General features: G+C 33.6%; 1 protein-coding gene across 1 annotated transcript in view; it reads right to left on the reverse strand.

Annotated features, from left to right (window-relative positions):
• Nucleotides 1–17244, reverse strand: part of rictorb (RPTOR independent companion of MTOR, complex 2b) — a 48052-nt gene that overhangs the window by 24292 nt on the left and 6516 nt on the right. The window contains exons 3-18 of the mRNA XM_056445819.1: nt 16948–17045; nt 13574–13638; nt 12016–12147; nt 11472–11535; nt 9318–9444; nt 9056–9225; nt 6767–6834; nt 6593–6660; nt 6253–6335; nt 3856–3943; nt 3653–3743; nt 3460–3526; nt 1334–1414; nt 1136–1236; nt 873–1038; nt 692–793 (exon numbers count right to left, since the gene is read on the reverse strand). Of these exons, the coding sequence (XP_056301794.1) occupies nt 692–793; nt 873–1038; nt 1136–1236; nt 1334–1414; nt 3460–3526; nt 3653–3743; nt 3856–3943; nt 6253–6335; nt 6593–6660; nt 6767–6834; nt 9056–9225; nt 9318–9444; nt 11472–11535; nt 12016–12147; nt 13574–13638; nt 16948–17045 (1571 nt within the window). The remainder of the gene's footprint in view (nt 1–691; nt 794–872; nt 1039–1135; nt 1237–1333; nt 1415–3459; nt 3527–3652; nt 3744–3855; nt 3944–6252; nt 6336–6592; nt 6661–6766; nt 6835–9055; nt 9226–9317; nt 9445–11471; nt 11536–12015; nt 12148–13573; nt 13639–16947; nt 17046–17244) is intronic.

A 17244-nucleotide genomic window follows, 5' to 3' on the forward strand; every position in this document is an offset into this window, starting at 1 on the left:
CACATAAAGCTTGAAATCTGTACTATAAAATGAACCCACTACACTTGAAAATAAACAATTTTTGGTTTTGTAATCTGTATGAGTCCGTCCTGTTCAATTTACATCACATGACAGCAGCAACTACTAAAACCCACACATACTTGTAAACACAGAGTCACTTTCATTTCTGGAGGAGATTCGCCATCAAGACCAAGTTGTGGATTACTGCAATAGAGCAGCGTTATTAGACAAAGCATTATCCAGAAGATGATAATGTGTACCACCATAAAGAGGTTGGTGTCGTGATCTCGTTCCTTTTGAGTGCGCGTGCATATTAGCTCGGGCAACCTGAAAAAAAATGCTGATTATGTTTGATTAAACGTTTAGAAACAAAACGTATGAGACGGTTGTTGTTTAATTTTATTGGTGACTCCAAATATATAATGTAATCATAGACTTGGCAAACAGTTTTGGAGAATTTCATGTTTCCTCATTTAGACAGAATGCTCGAGCATACTGCCCGAGAGGTGTTTCAAAGACGGCCGCCGAGTGAAATGACTTGCCTTAAAGGAACTTTGTTTATATGTATATAATAATTTTGATATGCAATGTTGAAAAATAGGAGTATGAGATCTATTCCATCAACAATGGCTACCTGTAAACTCAATACACTCTTTAAACGCCACAATTAAAATAAAAGAAAGACTCCTACCTTGAGTATGGTGCTGATCAGGACCCAGTTCCACTCCAAATTCTGTTTATGATTGAGAATCTGACTGTCTCTGAGGTTCATCATGAGGGCCTCCTCAGTGTCCTAAACAACACATCAATCATGCAGACCACGTTCAGAAATGAAATCCATCAATATCTTTCCTACAGTGAACAGCAACTACCTTAATGACAAAAATGTCTCTCTGAGGCCTGAGGTGTTGATCCCGACAATAATGAGCAGCCAGAGATTTGCGGACAATGTGGTCCAAGTAAAGACTATTGGGTTTAGGGCCTCGCTTCTTCTTCTCATGAAATCTCTTCAAGTAATTGACCGCAGCACTCGCCCGTCTACAAAACACAAAGCTCCATCAAAATAAATAATCGCCTCTCTCTGACTCTGTGTTATCTGTGCTGCTGGCTATGTAGGGCAAGATGGCTAACTTACAGTCTTTTCCCCTGAGGAATGTCAAAAGAAGCAGCCATGTTCATTAGAGTGGGCAGGCAGTGCAGGTGGTGACTATGGGAGTGAGGGAGAATGGTGTTGGCCTGAAAACAAAATAAAGGTAACTCAAGGTCATTTGGGATATACAGTACACTACACGAGTGTGCTGTATGAACAGTTGTCCTCGTTTTAGTACCGTACCATATGCAGGAGTTCTCCTAAGAGGATAGTTGCACGAACTGAAACACTATCTTCACTGCTAGTGATCACTTCAACCAGGCCCTAAAAAACAACAACAGCATCATCATCATTAGGGCGGCACAATATATCGTTTAAGCATCAATCATTATCACAATGTGTGTGTGTCCTTAATAGTCACATCGCAGGACATGCAATGTTAAGTTGAGATTATATGTGATCAACAATTGAGAATACATGAGATTGCAAAATATAACCATAACAGAGTCAAACTTTATCATTTGCATGTCTTAAAGGCATATCAGGAGAGTGTAAAGCAGAGATCCCCTAACTAGTGCCTAGTTGGCCCTTTGTATTCTTTTATTTGGCCTGCCAGAGGGAAAATGATTGGGATGGGTTGGGGAAAGCCTTTAACAGAGATTCTCATTTCTATTTTAATATAACCTTTTGTCTGTTTTTATTATTGAGCTACAAAAAAAAGCTCAATATTTTAATTAAATGTTGTAAATTAATCAGATTTTTTTTTAAATGTACATTATACTGTCACTTAACGAATAGGTGACAAAGCAGAAGACATCAGCGTGTAAAACAAGGCAAGGTTCAGCATGACTATTGTATTTAGATTTGGCATTAAACTCCATTGTTTGGATTTTTAAAATCTTTTTTATGGTATTATTGTAATAAGTTAGTTACAATATTATACATTTTCAAAAAATGTGATTAGATGCAAGTAATTTTTTCTACTCATTTACAAATATTATTAAATAAATTAGGAAATTATCCACGGCAACTTTAATGTAACTTGTTTGTGTACAGTTTGCTATATTTACTTTTGGCCCACAGCTCTTAATCAAGCTTGGATTTTGGCCCTTCATAAGAAAAGGTTTGAGCCCCCCTGGTGTAAAGCATTCAGGCACCATAACGTACAACATTTGTAACTTTAATGAAGAACACTTTTACGGAATTATTAATACAATGACTATACAGTGTTTTATACATTTCATTATTCAATTTATGTACCTGAATACTGTTTGACTCTCTGAAAATAAACATAAAGCACTGTTTATTTCACTTTTTTTCTCTGCGATACTGTAACTATTCTTGCTTGCAATTATTTTATTTTTATTCCTGACTCACCGTCAATCTAAACTGATGATTTTTTTACTCCCAAATAGAGCTAATCAAGCCATCTGATGAAATTGTATTCATATCGCAGAAATACAAAATATCACAATGTCAGATCAGAGTATATGCAGGAATCCTAAAGATAATTTCAATACCTTTTTAAAACTTTTTAAAGACTTTCTCAGAATATTTTAAGACCTCATCACCACTTCAATTCAAATCAGTATCAAACCTTTAACTTAAACAGTTGTAGATAAATAAATCAATGTAGCATAACCATGCAACAGAACTCAAATAAGCTCGGAAGAAAGATTCTTCTAATAGTTGAAAAATATATGTAAATAACCAAGAGCATGGATTGACTGTAAAGCACATTAATTTTTAGTAGCATTGCCAACAAAACTAAGATATAGATCGCTAGGATTTATCTTAGCCTGGTTGTTAGCCTGCTCTGGAGCAGGCTAGCTACAAAGAACAAATCTCCATGGTAACTTAATAATCTAATTTAACTTAAATTAAGGCAGCTTTCATGCAACAGCAAGTCAAGGCTAAATTCAACCAGGATAGCTTCAAAATGCCAGCTTAAGCCCTTATTTTACTTATGTGCAATACCCCTCTGGATGCTTATTTGAACACATTATCATATCTGAACACAATTTCAAAATAATATTTGTAATAATTACATAATTATTAATAATATAATGAATATTTGAAAAAAAAAAAAAAAAAATATATATATATATATATATATATATATATATATATATATATATATATATATATATATATATATATATATATATATATATATATATATATATATATATATATATATTGTAAGAGTTCTTATTCTGTCAACAATACAATTCTGATATGCCATGATTTAATAAAAGGTTCTGAATTATTTGGCATAATTTTTTATGGCACTCTTTTCCCAGAAAATTGTTAATGTTCAATGACTTCAATGTGACTTTTAAATAACTATTTAACAAGTGTATATTTACCTCTAAAAGACCACTATGGATGAAGGCAGAAAGCAGCAAAGCAAGATAGTTATCCATCAAATCAGGTCTGTATAGATTAAAAAAAACACACACACACACACACGTAAGACATTGAAGCTGCATGCATACAAGGCTGACCTTGATTTAAACTAACCCAGTTTGACAGTTAATTAAGCCCAGTAAATGCTCTTACCTGGACCGTGCCCTATGTGGAAGTATTATTTTTGCTTCTGACGCTACAAAGCCATCTGACAGTCTCCAGCTGTCCTGAAACCTACTAGGGTCTGGAAAGGGCATTATTAGAACATAATTCAGTCACTGTGAGTTGACTTCAAACGTGATTGATGTCTGAAATGAATATGTTAATCAGCGCAAGCAGACAGCGGTAACACTCACCCACACTGAGAAGAGCTTCAATAAAATCTTGTGTCACCACAGGAACAGGGAGCCTGAATATTTCATACATCACCTCCAGCAGTCCTCGCTGAGAAGAGAGATGAAGCAAAGATGAAGCATTTCATGATGACTGATAACAATAATAATAATGGATGTACATAATAATAAATCTAGATTTTATGAAATAGAATTTTTATAAAAATATAAATTTTTATTCAAAATTTTTACATCAGTATAATAATACTTACTACAAAATATAAGACATTTAATATGGTATTTAATTAAATAATAACAAAAAAGACAGAAAATCTTATTATTATTAAGATTATTCTTATTCTTATAACTATTGTTTACAAAATTAGCAAGTTTCTTTCAAAGTTCTCTTGCATTGAAATCAGCAAAATTCAATTCAGAAATGTAATTCTGCATGTAGAATTTAGATCTATTTATAAAGGTATATATACTGTAAACATTAATTATTCACAAAACAAATAATACATTAAAAACACAAATTAAGCGCAATACCACAACGCACGGCCCATTCATACTATAATTATCAAGATGGTTTTAAAAGTTGTTCTGAATTTAAGGATGCATTCGCACTTGCATTGTGATTCTTTTGGTTTGTTATTGTCACATCTGGTCATTCTAGTCCTGGTTCGTTTAAAGTTCAGGATTTCATTTTTAAGACGGAATATACAGATCTCGTTGTTTAGTCCTGTCTTTCTTAGGTCAGAGCTGCACTGGAAGAGAATTGAGACACAGCATTGTAGCAGTGTCAGTGGACTAGCTTTTCAAATGAACTACCCTAACAGAGCTATTGCATCAGAGTTCACTTCAATCGAAACAAACCTCCCAAGTTACACAACGCACTAAAAAAGTAGCTGAGTTTAGACCACAAAAAAAAAAAATACAATGACAGAGGAAAACAATCGTTGGAATCTCGTCAGGGCATTTTTTTTTCAGCTAATGATATTATATTCACAGCCGATCACAATCCATTTATGTCAGGGGTGCCCAAACATTTTCGTATGAAGGGCCAAACACTAAATATCATTGAGACCCATAAGCTGAAGGTAAATATACCAAACTTTATTACATTAAAGTTTCCAAATGTAATTTCCTAACTTATTTTATAATATTTTAAAAATAAATTGAAAACATTACTTTAAATCATATTAACTAACAGTGTGTGTATATATATATATATATATATATATATATATATATATATATATATATATATATATATATATATATAATATAACTTATTACAATAAAAACATAAACAATCACATTTATAGCACAGTGGGGTTCAATGCTCTATACATCAGTCAAGCAGAATCTGCCCATTGCCTTCATTTGTTCACTGATATCTCTGGATTTTCCTTTATCTGTGAGGTGACAATATGTACATTTAAAAAAAATCATGTATTTCATTTAATTGAAACATTTAATTGCATTACTTTTTTGTATAGCTTGGCAATAAAACAAACTAACATTAAATTAAAAATAACAGTCCCTAAACCAACCCTATCATTCTCCCTCTCTTCTCAGATGGGATGGTAGGCCAAATAAAAGGTTACTATGGGCCAACTTTGGCCCACGGGCCCTAGTTTGGGCATCTCTGATCTATGTTATGTTTCCTGTTCTTGGATCTAAAAACTTGAGAATTTAACAACGCAGGCTCATTGAAAATATCTGCCTGTGCATATATTTTTGTGGAAGGAAAAAATAGTTGCTCATTGTTGTTACGTTTTGTTGCACGTTTCAGATGAAAAATCCACTAGAGGGCGCTGTGTATATTTTTACGAATCTCAAGTTTGAGATACATGTCTTTCTTGTACACATCCATAAGAACGCAAGAGAAAAGCTCTTTACGAACATTTAGTTTTACCTTGATTTTATATTGCTTTAATCTCTTTTGTGGGGCCATGCTTCATCATATTCAAAGCCAATCGCTACCAAGTTCACCACAAATCTTGTCCAAATGGAGTCAGACTATTAAGGCAAACATATTTGATTATAAATCATTGACAATGTTAAGTTGTTTTCTGATATTTATTTAGAATCTTTTACTCATCAATAATGTAAATATCATTTGTGTAAAAAGGAACAAACATTTTATTTGCGTAGTGTCCATTTTACCCAGAAACTGCAGTCAAACTTATGTTGAAGTAGGCTGAATCATGTATTTCAATGAGCCTGTGTTGGCAATTACAGTAGCAGACAAGTTACATTAAACAGAGCATGACGCTAATATATTTATTACTATTGTTTCCGTTCTTCATTGTAAACATGCTTTTAAGTGATGTAACTCTTGAAATAAAAGAAAATGGATTTATGATTTGCATTCTAAGCATATAGAAAGCTTTCTAATTATATCGTTTGTCGTACCCTCACTTCCATATTTGGTATACACAGCAGACCAATGAGGGACTGGATTCCAGAGTTGCCTGACTTGCAGAGATTAATGATGCCTGTAGGTACAGAGGGAAGAAACAACAGGTTCAGCCTGAGCAATAAACAAACTGCTGCTGCAATGAGGTGCGCTCATGAGGAAATTCCATTTAAAAGATGCATGATGCATTAGAACACCTATTTCTGCATGAGCTGGCTCCTTTGGTAATCATTTTAGATGCATAATCGTAAAATATGCATTGTTACGCAATCAACCTTAATAAAATATTGATTGGAATCTTGACCAAATAAAGAAATTAAATACTGAGGCAATTACCTGACCAAGAGCGAAGGGATGCAACAATTGACATCTTACTGGCCAGAAATCGAGCCTCCCTGTCCTCTCTGTGAACAGAAACACCATAAGTCTACACATGCAGCCAATAAAAAGTTGCATGCTTGTCTTTCCGATGATTAATTCTACTATAAAAATCTCCAAAGCAACACTCACTTGAGCTGACCCTCTGCTGTGTCTGGATTGTGTCTGTAGTGGAAGTCTGTGTAAGGTGCCAGGATTTGCTGGAAAGGAAGTAAATGATTACTGAACTGTTTTACCATGTTTACATACATAAGCATACATAAATGTCACATAATAATAACAACAAAACATTAAATAAAAAAGAAAGACAAACTAACAAATCTAAATGAGCAAGAAAACAAAATATTGGGAGACCATGCAAAAGGCATAGCTTTGGATTTCAGAGACAATCACAAACTGCTCAAATCAATGTCAGTCTCCTGAGCATGTTGTATAATGTGGTCATGTCATTGGCCCAAGAACATTTCCTGCTCGTTATCAAACTATTTCATAACTGTAACAAGAGGCAATTCAATCAGAACTTAATGTTAAAACAGCTATCATAACATTATTTATTAATATGTGGCTCTGGTTAGATTCTTGGAAACTATAGAAAATAAAAATGTAAAACAGGAAATACGTTGGGACCAGTGTTTTTGTTTACGTCCCTCAAAATGGTCTATATTGTGTGTTTTGTTCCACAATTGCTCCAGACTCACTGGTTTGACTGCCACATTGTAATAGTCAACATTGCTTCACTCACCGTAAATATAGAGGTGTTATCAGAACACATACAAAAACAACACAACATTAAAATTCAATAAAAATTTGATAACCTTTCATGTGTGAGAATGTGTTGGTATGTATTTCTATATTGTTGAACTCAATATTCAAACTAATAAATGTTGGAAATGCAACCAGCTTACTCTCACATCATAGACTGGCTTTTACTGTACACAGACATACACACACAGACTTTGCTGCTGATAAATGTGAATTTGTCAAGCATTTTTAGAGATTTTGGGAATTCCCCAATAAAGGATATAGGACATGGTTTTGGAAGCCAAATAATGCTGCTGGAGGCAATGCAATTATGGTCGCTGAATAAAGAGCCTTTCTTGAATAGTAAGTGAAGGTAAATAACGATTTAAAATCAAAATAAAATCTAAAATAAAATCTTTTTTGATGACAATTCAACCCCCTGAATTATTAGTCCCCCTTGTTAACTCCCCCCCCCCCCCCCCCCCCCCTCCGATTTCTGTTTAACAGAGAGAAGATTTTTTTTAACACATTTCTAAACATAATAGTTTTAATAAAAAAATAGCTTAAAGGGGCTAATAATTTTGACCTTAAAATGTTTTTTTTTTAAACTGGTTTATTCTAGCCCAAATAAAACATTATCGAGAAGAAAAAATATTATCAGACATACTGTGAAAATCTCCTTGCTCTGTTAAACATCATTTGGGAAATATTTAAATAAGAAAAAACTAATTCAAAGGGGATTTCAACTGTATATATTACAAATGCGAAAAGACAAAATTCCAGGACTTCCCAACATAAGCAGAACCGAAAGAGATCATGGAAATTCTTCTCAACAGGTAAGCTAAACTCTTTCTGTTTCTGTAAATCATGCACCAATGTAAGTCCTTAGGTTCTACTCATGGTGAGTATAGTGGGGGTTGTTTGAAAATATGCTTTATTAAGTCTGTAGGGAACACATACTTCACTTTAAGGGGACCCATTATGGCCCTTTTCACAAGATAAAATAAGTAAATAAAGTCTCTGATATTCTTAGAGCGTGTATGTGAAGTTTTAGCTCAAAATGTCACACTCTTTAAAACAGCCCCTTTTAAGCTTTGATCCTAATTGTGCCATTTTGGTGACTGTCGCTCTAAATTCAAATGAGATTGTGCTCTTTTCAAAAAAGGGCGGAGCTACAAATGCCTGTGTGTCAGCATAGTGGCAGATACAAAAACAAGACTAACATACTAATGAGGGAGGCATCATCACTAATGGGCGGGGCTTTCCCCCTCTGATAACATGTACAGACAATATCAATCAAATAGTTTCTGCAGATTAACAGCAAAATAAGCTTCAAGGCACTCGAAAAAAAGCAAAAAAAAAAATATTTAAAATGCCTTTTTTAACATGGCTAATATAGCTGTTTATCTTTATGTTTCCTTACACAAATAGCACAGACACATAAATTACCCCTGAAGCACTTTTTGTTTGATTTTGGAGTTTCTGCAAATTGTTTTTATGATGCAATTAATATATTTTTACCATTAGAGGCTGGTTGTATTTACAGACTGTTGCCACACAAGTGTGTTTAAATTCCTTATAAAATGATTTTTGCATAATAGGTGCCTTTTAAAATAATGAAAAACAAAATAAGATGAAATATTTGTGATTGGATCATCATAGTTGAAGACAGATCCATACCTCTAACTCCACATCAGACCGAACGTATTGCCGAGTATGTGGGTGGTTGAGGAGGTGCAGGATGGTGGTCATCAGAGCCTCGTTGATACGACTGAGCTGACAGTCGATTACATTCTTCAGGATGGTGCTGAGTCCACCACGCTTCGCCACAATCTCAGGGTTCTCCAGTGCTGCGTGACAAATGCAAACATTCATGAGTTCAATATCTGCATTCATGAGCTAATAAATAACAGAACATTCTCTGATCTATGCGTGAACCTACCAAGTTCACAGATAATGGCGATGCAGGCACGAACCATACGGTCCCGCTCCTGTGGTCCATCGTTGCCCACTGCAATGAGGGAGTTTGCGACTGAGCTTGGGAAGAGCAGGGCGTTCACAATGATCATCTGGAAAATAAAGGCAAAAAATTTATGACACTTCCATCCATGATAGAAAAACAACACTGATCATTAAATTAATTAAAAGTGATTTATGCTTCGTTTTACAAGAACTTTACAAGCCTCAGGTCCCCTAAAGACAACATTTTTAAGTGAAAACATTCGTTTATTCATTTTCCTTTGGCTTGGTCCCTTTATTCATCAGGGGTCACCACAGCGGAATGAACCGCCAACTTATCCAGCATATGTTTTACACAGCGGATGCCCTTCCAGCTGCAACTGTACTGGGAAACATCAATACACATTCATTCGCACACATGCACTACGGCCAATTTAGTTTATTCAATTCACCTATATTAATTCACCTTCATTTACATTTAGTCATTTGGTAGATGCTTTTGTCCAAAGCAATTTACATTTAAGGAGACATTCAGCAGATCAACACGAAGAGCCAGTACAGAAGTGCTAATTATACAAAGGAACTGTTAGTGCTAAAAGAATTAAAAGCAATAGTAAGGGAGTGGTTATTTTTTTGAGAGGGAAGTGAAGTGTTTTTCTACAAGTGGTTTGTCAAACCCACTCACCTATGTGAAGCGCACTTAATAAATACATGTGTTTGTGTGTGTGGTGCAAATGTGCAAAAACTGGTGCAGTGTTAGTTAGATAAGAGTATGCTTTCTACAGGTGGTTTGTAAAGCCCACTCACCTGTGTTTCACAATCAGTTTTGGTTGTTGTGTGGTGGGGGGAAGTAGCGCACTGATTTCTGTGCGTCTGTCTCTTTAAATGCAAATGAGCTGCTATTCTCCACCTCTTTTCAGAAAAAAGCAGAGCCTTTACAGCTAGTGTTTCAAAGTCTCTCATTTTTTGTCACACTCATGTAGCAGCTCTTTATCATTGTTATCTACACTCATTTTAAATCCTGCTCACTTTAAATTTGTATTCTTTTTAATTTTGTTACTATTATTAATTTTGGATGGCCATTATTATTGGTCATTCGTTTGCTTAAAAGACATTCTTTAATAACGAAACAGAAAATTAAATAAAACAAAATAATTAAAATAAAATATCAAAATACATAGATAAAATTAATAATAATTGCATTGTATTCATTTGTTTAATAAACAGAACTACAGATGAAATCAGAATTATTAGCCCCCCTTTGAATTTTTTTCTTCTTTAAATATTTCCCAAATTATGTTTAACAGAGCAAGGAAATTTTCACAGTATGTCTGATAATATTTTTCCTTCTTGAGAAAATCTTATTTGTTTGATTTCTGCTAGAATAAAAGCAGTTTTTAATTTTTTTAAAAACCATTTTAAGGACAATATTATTAGCCCCTTTAAGCTATATTTTTTTCTATAGTCTACAGAACAAAGCACTGTTATACAATAAATTGCCAACTTACCCTAACCTGCCTAGTTAACCTAATTAACCTAGTTAAGCCTTTAAATGTCAATTTAAGCTGTATAGAAGTGTCTTGAAAAAATATCTAATAAAATATTATTTACTGTCTTCATGGTAAAGATTAATGAAGTCAGTTATTAGAAATGAGTTTTTAAAACTATTATGTTTAGAAATGTGTTGAAAAAAAATCTTCTCTCCGTTAAACAGAAATTGGGGGGAAAAATAAACAGGGGGGCTAAAAATTCTGACTTCTACTGTATACAATATAAGAAAATGTTTAATAATAATTAATAATAAACATTCTATTAAATATTCAGAATATTTAATAAAAATAAAATAAAACAGATTACTGAACCGAATTGAACTGAATCAAATCCCTTTTATCATCACATCATCATCAGCATGTGTGCTATGATGAGTGAAAAGCTTAGGTTCTGGCTCCAAACAGTGCAAAACACAACAACATACTCTAAAACAAAACAATATATTAGTAGTAGTAGTAAACTTTATTGTCCTTGGCAGGAAATATTTTATTTGCAGGAAATATTTGGATTGTTGGTGGATACATCTTCACCTTAACATTTTTTATAATTGATCAGTTTCAACTAATAGCAGGGCTTCACATCTCACCTTTCTCACCAGTCTGAGAGCCTGAGTGCGCTCCACCTCATTACTCTGCTGGATGTCAATGCACCTAGAGGTCAAAAGATCACATTATACAACATTACGCTAACCAGTCGACACAGCTAGTCAATGTAGTTTCTAAAATGATCCACAAAAACCAATCACATCTGTTCTACATGTATTCTTATTTATTCATTTTCCAATTCAATGATCTGACTTGTTGTGCATGTTCAGACAGGACAGAAAAGAAAAACCAAAGATACGTGCTACATGCTAATCCACCTAGTGGGATACAGAAAAAGTAGCACATCCTGCTCAAAACGCTTTAAAATAACCTTAACCAGACTTGACTAGCTCATCATATGAACAGTCCTTCTCTCACACACACACAGGATGAGATGCTAACAGGAGGCGATCCACAACTCAGCACACATTAGCATCAAGTCCAGCTTCTGATGGAAACGCTTAGCACTTATCCCACAATTTTAAGCGTGGACATGAATTTAATAGATGACCTTCATTTAGTTTAATGAAAACATGTGGTACTGACCTGGAAATCAGGTAATCCACCTGGAGACGCAGCACCTTCTGAAGGATATTACTGTCCCTGATGAGGTAGCGAAGAGAACGTAAGCCAGCCGCCCGAACCTCCTTAGCCTCATTGAGGAGAGCCAACCTGAGGCTGCCGAAATAACAACACACTGCCTTTAGAATCATTCTCATTATTATATATTTACTGAGAATTAATGGTTTTATGCATTTATTTATTTTTTTGGATCAGAAGTTCAGTTTTATTTAGATAAATAATTTCAAAAGTGCGTGATGAATTAATATTTTTTTAAATGAACAATAATGAAAACAAACCTAATGCTCTCTCATTACTCATCCACAGGAATATTTATTTATATTTTATTTATATTTAAGTTTATATTTATTATATAAAATATTATTTAGGCTCATATTTTTACACCACCATTCAAACATTTTTAAAACACAGCTATTGAATAAATGAACACACCACATGCAGAATTTCACTAAATTTATGATTCATAGTCATGTGTTTAAGGAAAATATGAATTTGGTTTATTTTATTAACTACTGATGAGACAAATTTCTAATGAAATATATTTATCCAATTCATTTGGCATAAAATACAAATGTGCCATGTTTTTAGGTATGTTTATAATAATTCTTCAACAACACAATTTTAAAGTTAAGAAATCAATATTAGGTGGAATGAACCTGATTTTCAATTAAAACTAATTATTATTTTTAGGGACAATAGGTCAAAAACCTTTTCTGGGGAGAAGATGCTAAATGACTATTTCTTTATTCAAATTTAGGAAAAATATCAGATATATCTGTGAAAAAAAAAAAAAAAAAAAAAAAAAAAAATATATATATATATATATATATATATATATATATATATATATATATATATATATATATATATATATATATATATATATATATATATATATATATATATATATAAAGCTGCATTTAATAAAGTAAAATAAACCATTTACTAAAACCCTATTACAATTTTAAACTATTTTCTACGTGAACAAAGCAGCTGATTGTTCAGCAGCCATTACAGGCTTCAGTGTCACATGATCCACCAGAGGTCAATCTAATATTCTCATTTGTTGCTCAATAAACATTATTAATATAAATTATTAACATCTTAATAATATTAGTGTTGAAAACAGTTAGCAATTAATATTACTGTCAAAACAGTGATGTACAGTTGAAATCAGAATTATTAGCCCCCCTGTTTAGTTTTTCCCCAATTTATGTTTAACGGAGAAAAGATTTTTTTCAACCCATTTCTAAATACAATAGTTTTAATAATTATTTTAAAAAGAAAAAAATTCAAAGAGGGGCTAATGATTCTGGCTTCAACTGTATACACAACTCCATAATCATTTAACACACCACTTTTGATCACTAGCCCAATAGAAGTATTAGTTAAAATATTTTTACTGACTCCAAACACAATACACAAGTTTACAAATCATAATAACAAAACACTGCTCATATTAGAGGGTTAGATTTGATTCAAACTTTTGGATTTGTAATATATTTCTTTGTCTCTGACTCACCAAATGATAATTTCTTCATAGGTAAAGCCGAACTTTTCCTCAGAGTGCCCGACATTGCAGAGCAGCTGTAATAGAGACATAACAAACACTTATTTAATTTACTTGGCTTCAAGAAGCAACATTGACAACTTTATTGGTACTCAGTGACATGTTGCTGAAACACTGCAGGCTAGCAAAAAAACACACTCATGCTTAAAGAATTTTCTTTTCCATCCGCAGGTGATTTACACAACTGAAAGCATGGTTGGCTTGATAAAACCTGTTGGACTCAGGTGCATTATCACATGTAGAAATCTGACAGTGGTGATAAATCATCAGCCGGATCATTGACAGCAATAGAGATATCCAGCAAAGGTTATTAAACATGTGGACCAAAAAAAAATAAAAAATACAACAGCTTTTGAGGTCAGAGACATCTGTAACAAGTCAACAAAAGGAGAAAAAAAAAAAACAGAAATAGAGCCAGTCACATGAAGTGAAGATCATTTTTAGATTTGCTATATTAGTACTTCGAGCAACACAATTTAAGTAGAATTAAGAATAATAATTGAATTGTTTAAACAACAGATCAGAATACTCCCACATGATTTTGAATAGACAGCTAAACTAAATTAAAGGTATTTCACAGACAAAAGTATTCAATTTATTTTATTAATTTAATTAGCACTTTCATTCAAAAATAATTCACTTAACTGATTTAAAAGGAAAAAACTGTTTGAATGATTCATTCTATGACGCATCCATCTTGCTTCATCATTAGGCAGTTACTTACAATATTAAAGACTCCACTTTTTTGGAAATAGGCTCATTTCACAAGTCCCTAGAGGCAAACAGTTGAGTTTTACTTTTATTTTTGAATTCATTCAGCTGATCTGAGAGTCTGGGATTAGCACTTTCAGCTTAGCTAAGCATAAATTATTAGAACCTTAGCATCTCACTGAAAAATATCAAAAAGTGTTGATAACTTTACCAATTAAAGCTTGACTGTTCTGTAGTTATCATTTACAAAGCTGAACATACTCTTTATTTTCTGTAGATCTTAGTACATGATGTATCTACAGAAGAATCATGCTTTAAAATAAAAACTCTTTGGTCATTATTTGAGTAAAATGCTAATTTTTTATCTCCCTTACACTGGCTGCCTGTCTCACTACAATCCAACCCCCTTTTTTAGATCTCAAAACTTAGGGCTTTGGTGGTACCCAGAATAACAAAGTCCACTAAAGGAGGTCGAGCCTTCTCATATATGGCTCCTACACGCTGGAATTGCCTTCCTGGTAATATTCAAGGCTCAGATGCACTCTCTCAGTTCAAAATGAGATTAAAGACCTATCTTTTTAGTAAGGCATACACACAATGCATCACATAACTGTAGGATGCATGGGTGTGCTCCATGCAGGTGAGTGGGCTTGATGTGCACCTTTTAAACTAAAAGTGCTTCTGCCAGACACAAAGATCGGCTGAATGGATTTAGAAATGGTAAAACTCTTGTTTAATTCTGGAAGAGCTGAAAAAATGAGCCTGCTTTAAAAAAAACAGTAACACTTACTTGTCATGATTTAACTAATACAATGTTTATTTGATTAGTCAGTTCAGTTTCATTTACTCAATTTGGATTGACACAGAACAAATAATTGCGTATATCTGCACAATAAACCTTTATCTCAGTACTTCTGTGGACAACATAGATGTCTGTAATGGAAATCATAATACTGTTTCTTCTTTACACGTCAACTGTTCTTACCAAGTCAAAAGATCTGAATATCCTTTGTGATATAGTCATAAGAGAATAATAAAAAAAAAAAAATCAATAAAACACTCCAGTTCTGCCTGGGTTTAATGTGCCTCTGTAAGGTCTGTCAGATCCTTTCATTTTAGGCCAGATCCTGTAAGTGAGGGGAAGAAAAGCCCTCAGGCCTTGACTGACGGAAGCCACAAAGAACTCTGTTTACTCCGTTTTACCAAACACGGGTAAGTATTCACATGCAAAGCTCCTGCATTGTAATAAACAGATGTATCAGATTAGACAGACTGCTGTGCATAAGAACTTTGTTCTTATATATAAAAAATCAGGAATCTTTGTCATTCATTTAAGCTAAGATAGTAAAATAAACTGTGAAATATTATAACGAAAAATCATACATCCAATTCATAAAAATCCTCAGATTTGCATGAAGCTGGTTAGAAGCAGAGACAACAGATTGTCAATGAGGCTAAGGGTGGACAACAAAGTATTGAGTTGCCATATTAAGCGTTGTCTGAATTATTTTTGATTGATTTTAATCCATTACATACATGTCAACTCAAAAAATGTGATAATGTCAGATAACTGACACAGTATGTAATGTAATATAATCTGACATTATCACATTTTTGAGTTGACATGTTTTATTACCATCTTTTAAACTGTAGCAAATAAACTGTAATAATCTGATAAATGTTGATGAAAAAATAAATAAAATAAATAATTATATACATAACAGTTCTGTATGGTTCTCAAATCTGATTGGCTGATAGCCCTGGGATATTCTGTAATATCAGCACTCCTTCAGCCTCTTCACCCTTGTGTATTACTCCGCCCATGTAGAGTGCCGAGCAGAGAACAAAACTGACTACTGTTTGACATACTTTACAGATTTTGGACAACATATTGTACATTTGAGGCAATTTAGTCGAGAAGGTAGTTGTTTAGATTGCAGCTATGCAGTTTATTTGTAGGGATAGTGCCTATATGAAAATATTTTTGCATGTCGGCGACCATCAATCTGTCATATTGAACAGAGCAAAAAAAATTGACGGTTGACATTCCGCCACAAGATGATGACAAAGGATGCATAATAAGACCTTAGCGGTAGAAAAACTCAGTGTTTTCTCAGTGTGAATTTCAATCTACAGCTGAACAAATCATTATAGAACAGGTAAGTGACATTCTCGATCTCTCTCTTTTGTATTGCTGTATTTAAACCAAAGTAATCTAGTAGTGTTTGCTTTGCTTTTTCATTGTTGTGATCTCCTGATTGCAACAGGAATACTGGGAAATCTCTGTAGACTGATGGCATTTCACGGTGTTCACACGTTTGTAAATTAGCAATGATTTCTGCTATTCTGACCACCTGCAGATGTAAATGTTGGAAGAAAGCAGTTCCTCGTACAAAAGGGTTTTTAAGATTTTCCAGATTTTATTTTCTTTTTTATATCCATGATTATGGTGTCAAACTGTTGCATAAATGAAAAATCACACTAGTAGCAGTGCAATATGGCTATATATCAGCACTGCTGGGGCACTAAGGCATTCCGGTCTGCGGCCTTGAGATAATGCATAATTACCGTATATCCCATTCAGCAACTGTTGACCAACTTTTGAGTTGACAAACCTTGATAAAGTTGTTAAGATGGCCGAGTTTGCGCATGTTGGAGACTCCTTGTTGTTTGGCCACATTCTGCAGGATCTCTCGCATGTTCTCAGAGGGCTCTGGAAGAAAACAGGAGAAGTCATCAAAAACACATTATGTTAGGTCTAGAACCACAAGATATTAGTGACCAGACCATTTCCACTGTTGGTGTGACAAAACCACAAGAACCAGAAATCAATTTTCAAGATTGAATAAATAAAGAGAACAGTTACATTAGAAAGCACACAAAGGCTATTTAGATTTAGTGCGTTTCCTAAA

The sequence above is a fragment of the Danio aesculapii genome, chromosome 21 (assembly GCF_903798145.1).
Source record: "Danio aesculapii chromosome 21, fDanAes4.1, whole genome shotgun sequence".
NCBI lineage: Eukaryota > Metazoa > Chordata > Actinopteri > Cypriniformes > Danionidae > Danio > Danio aesculapii.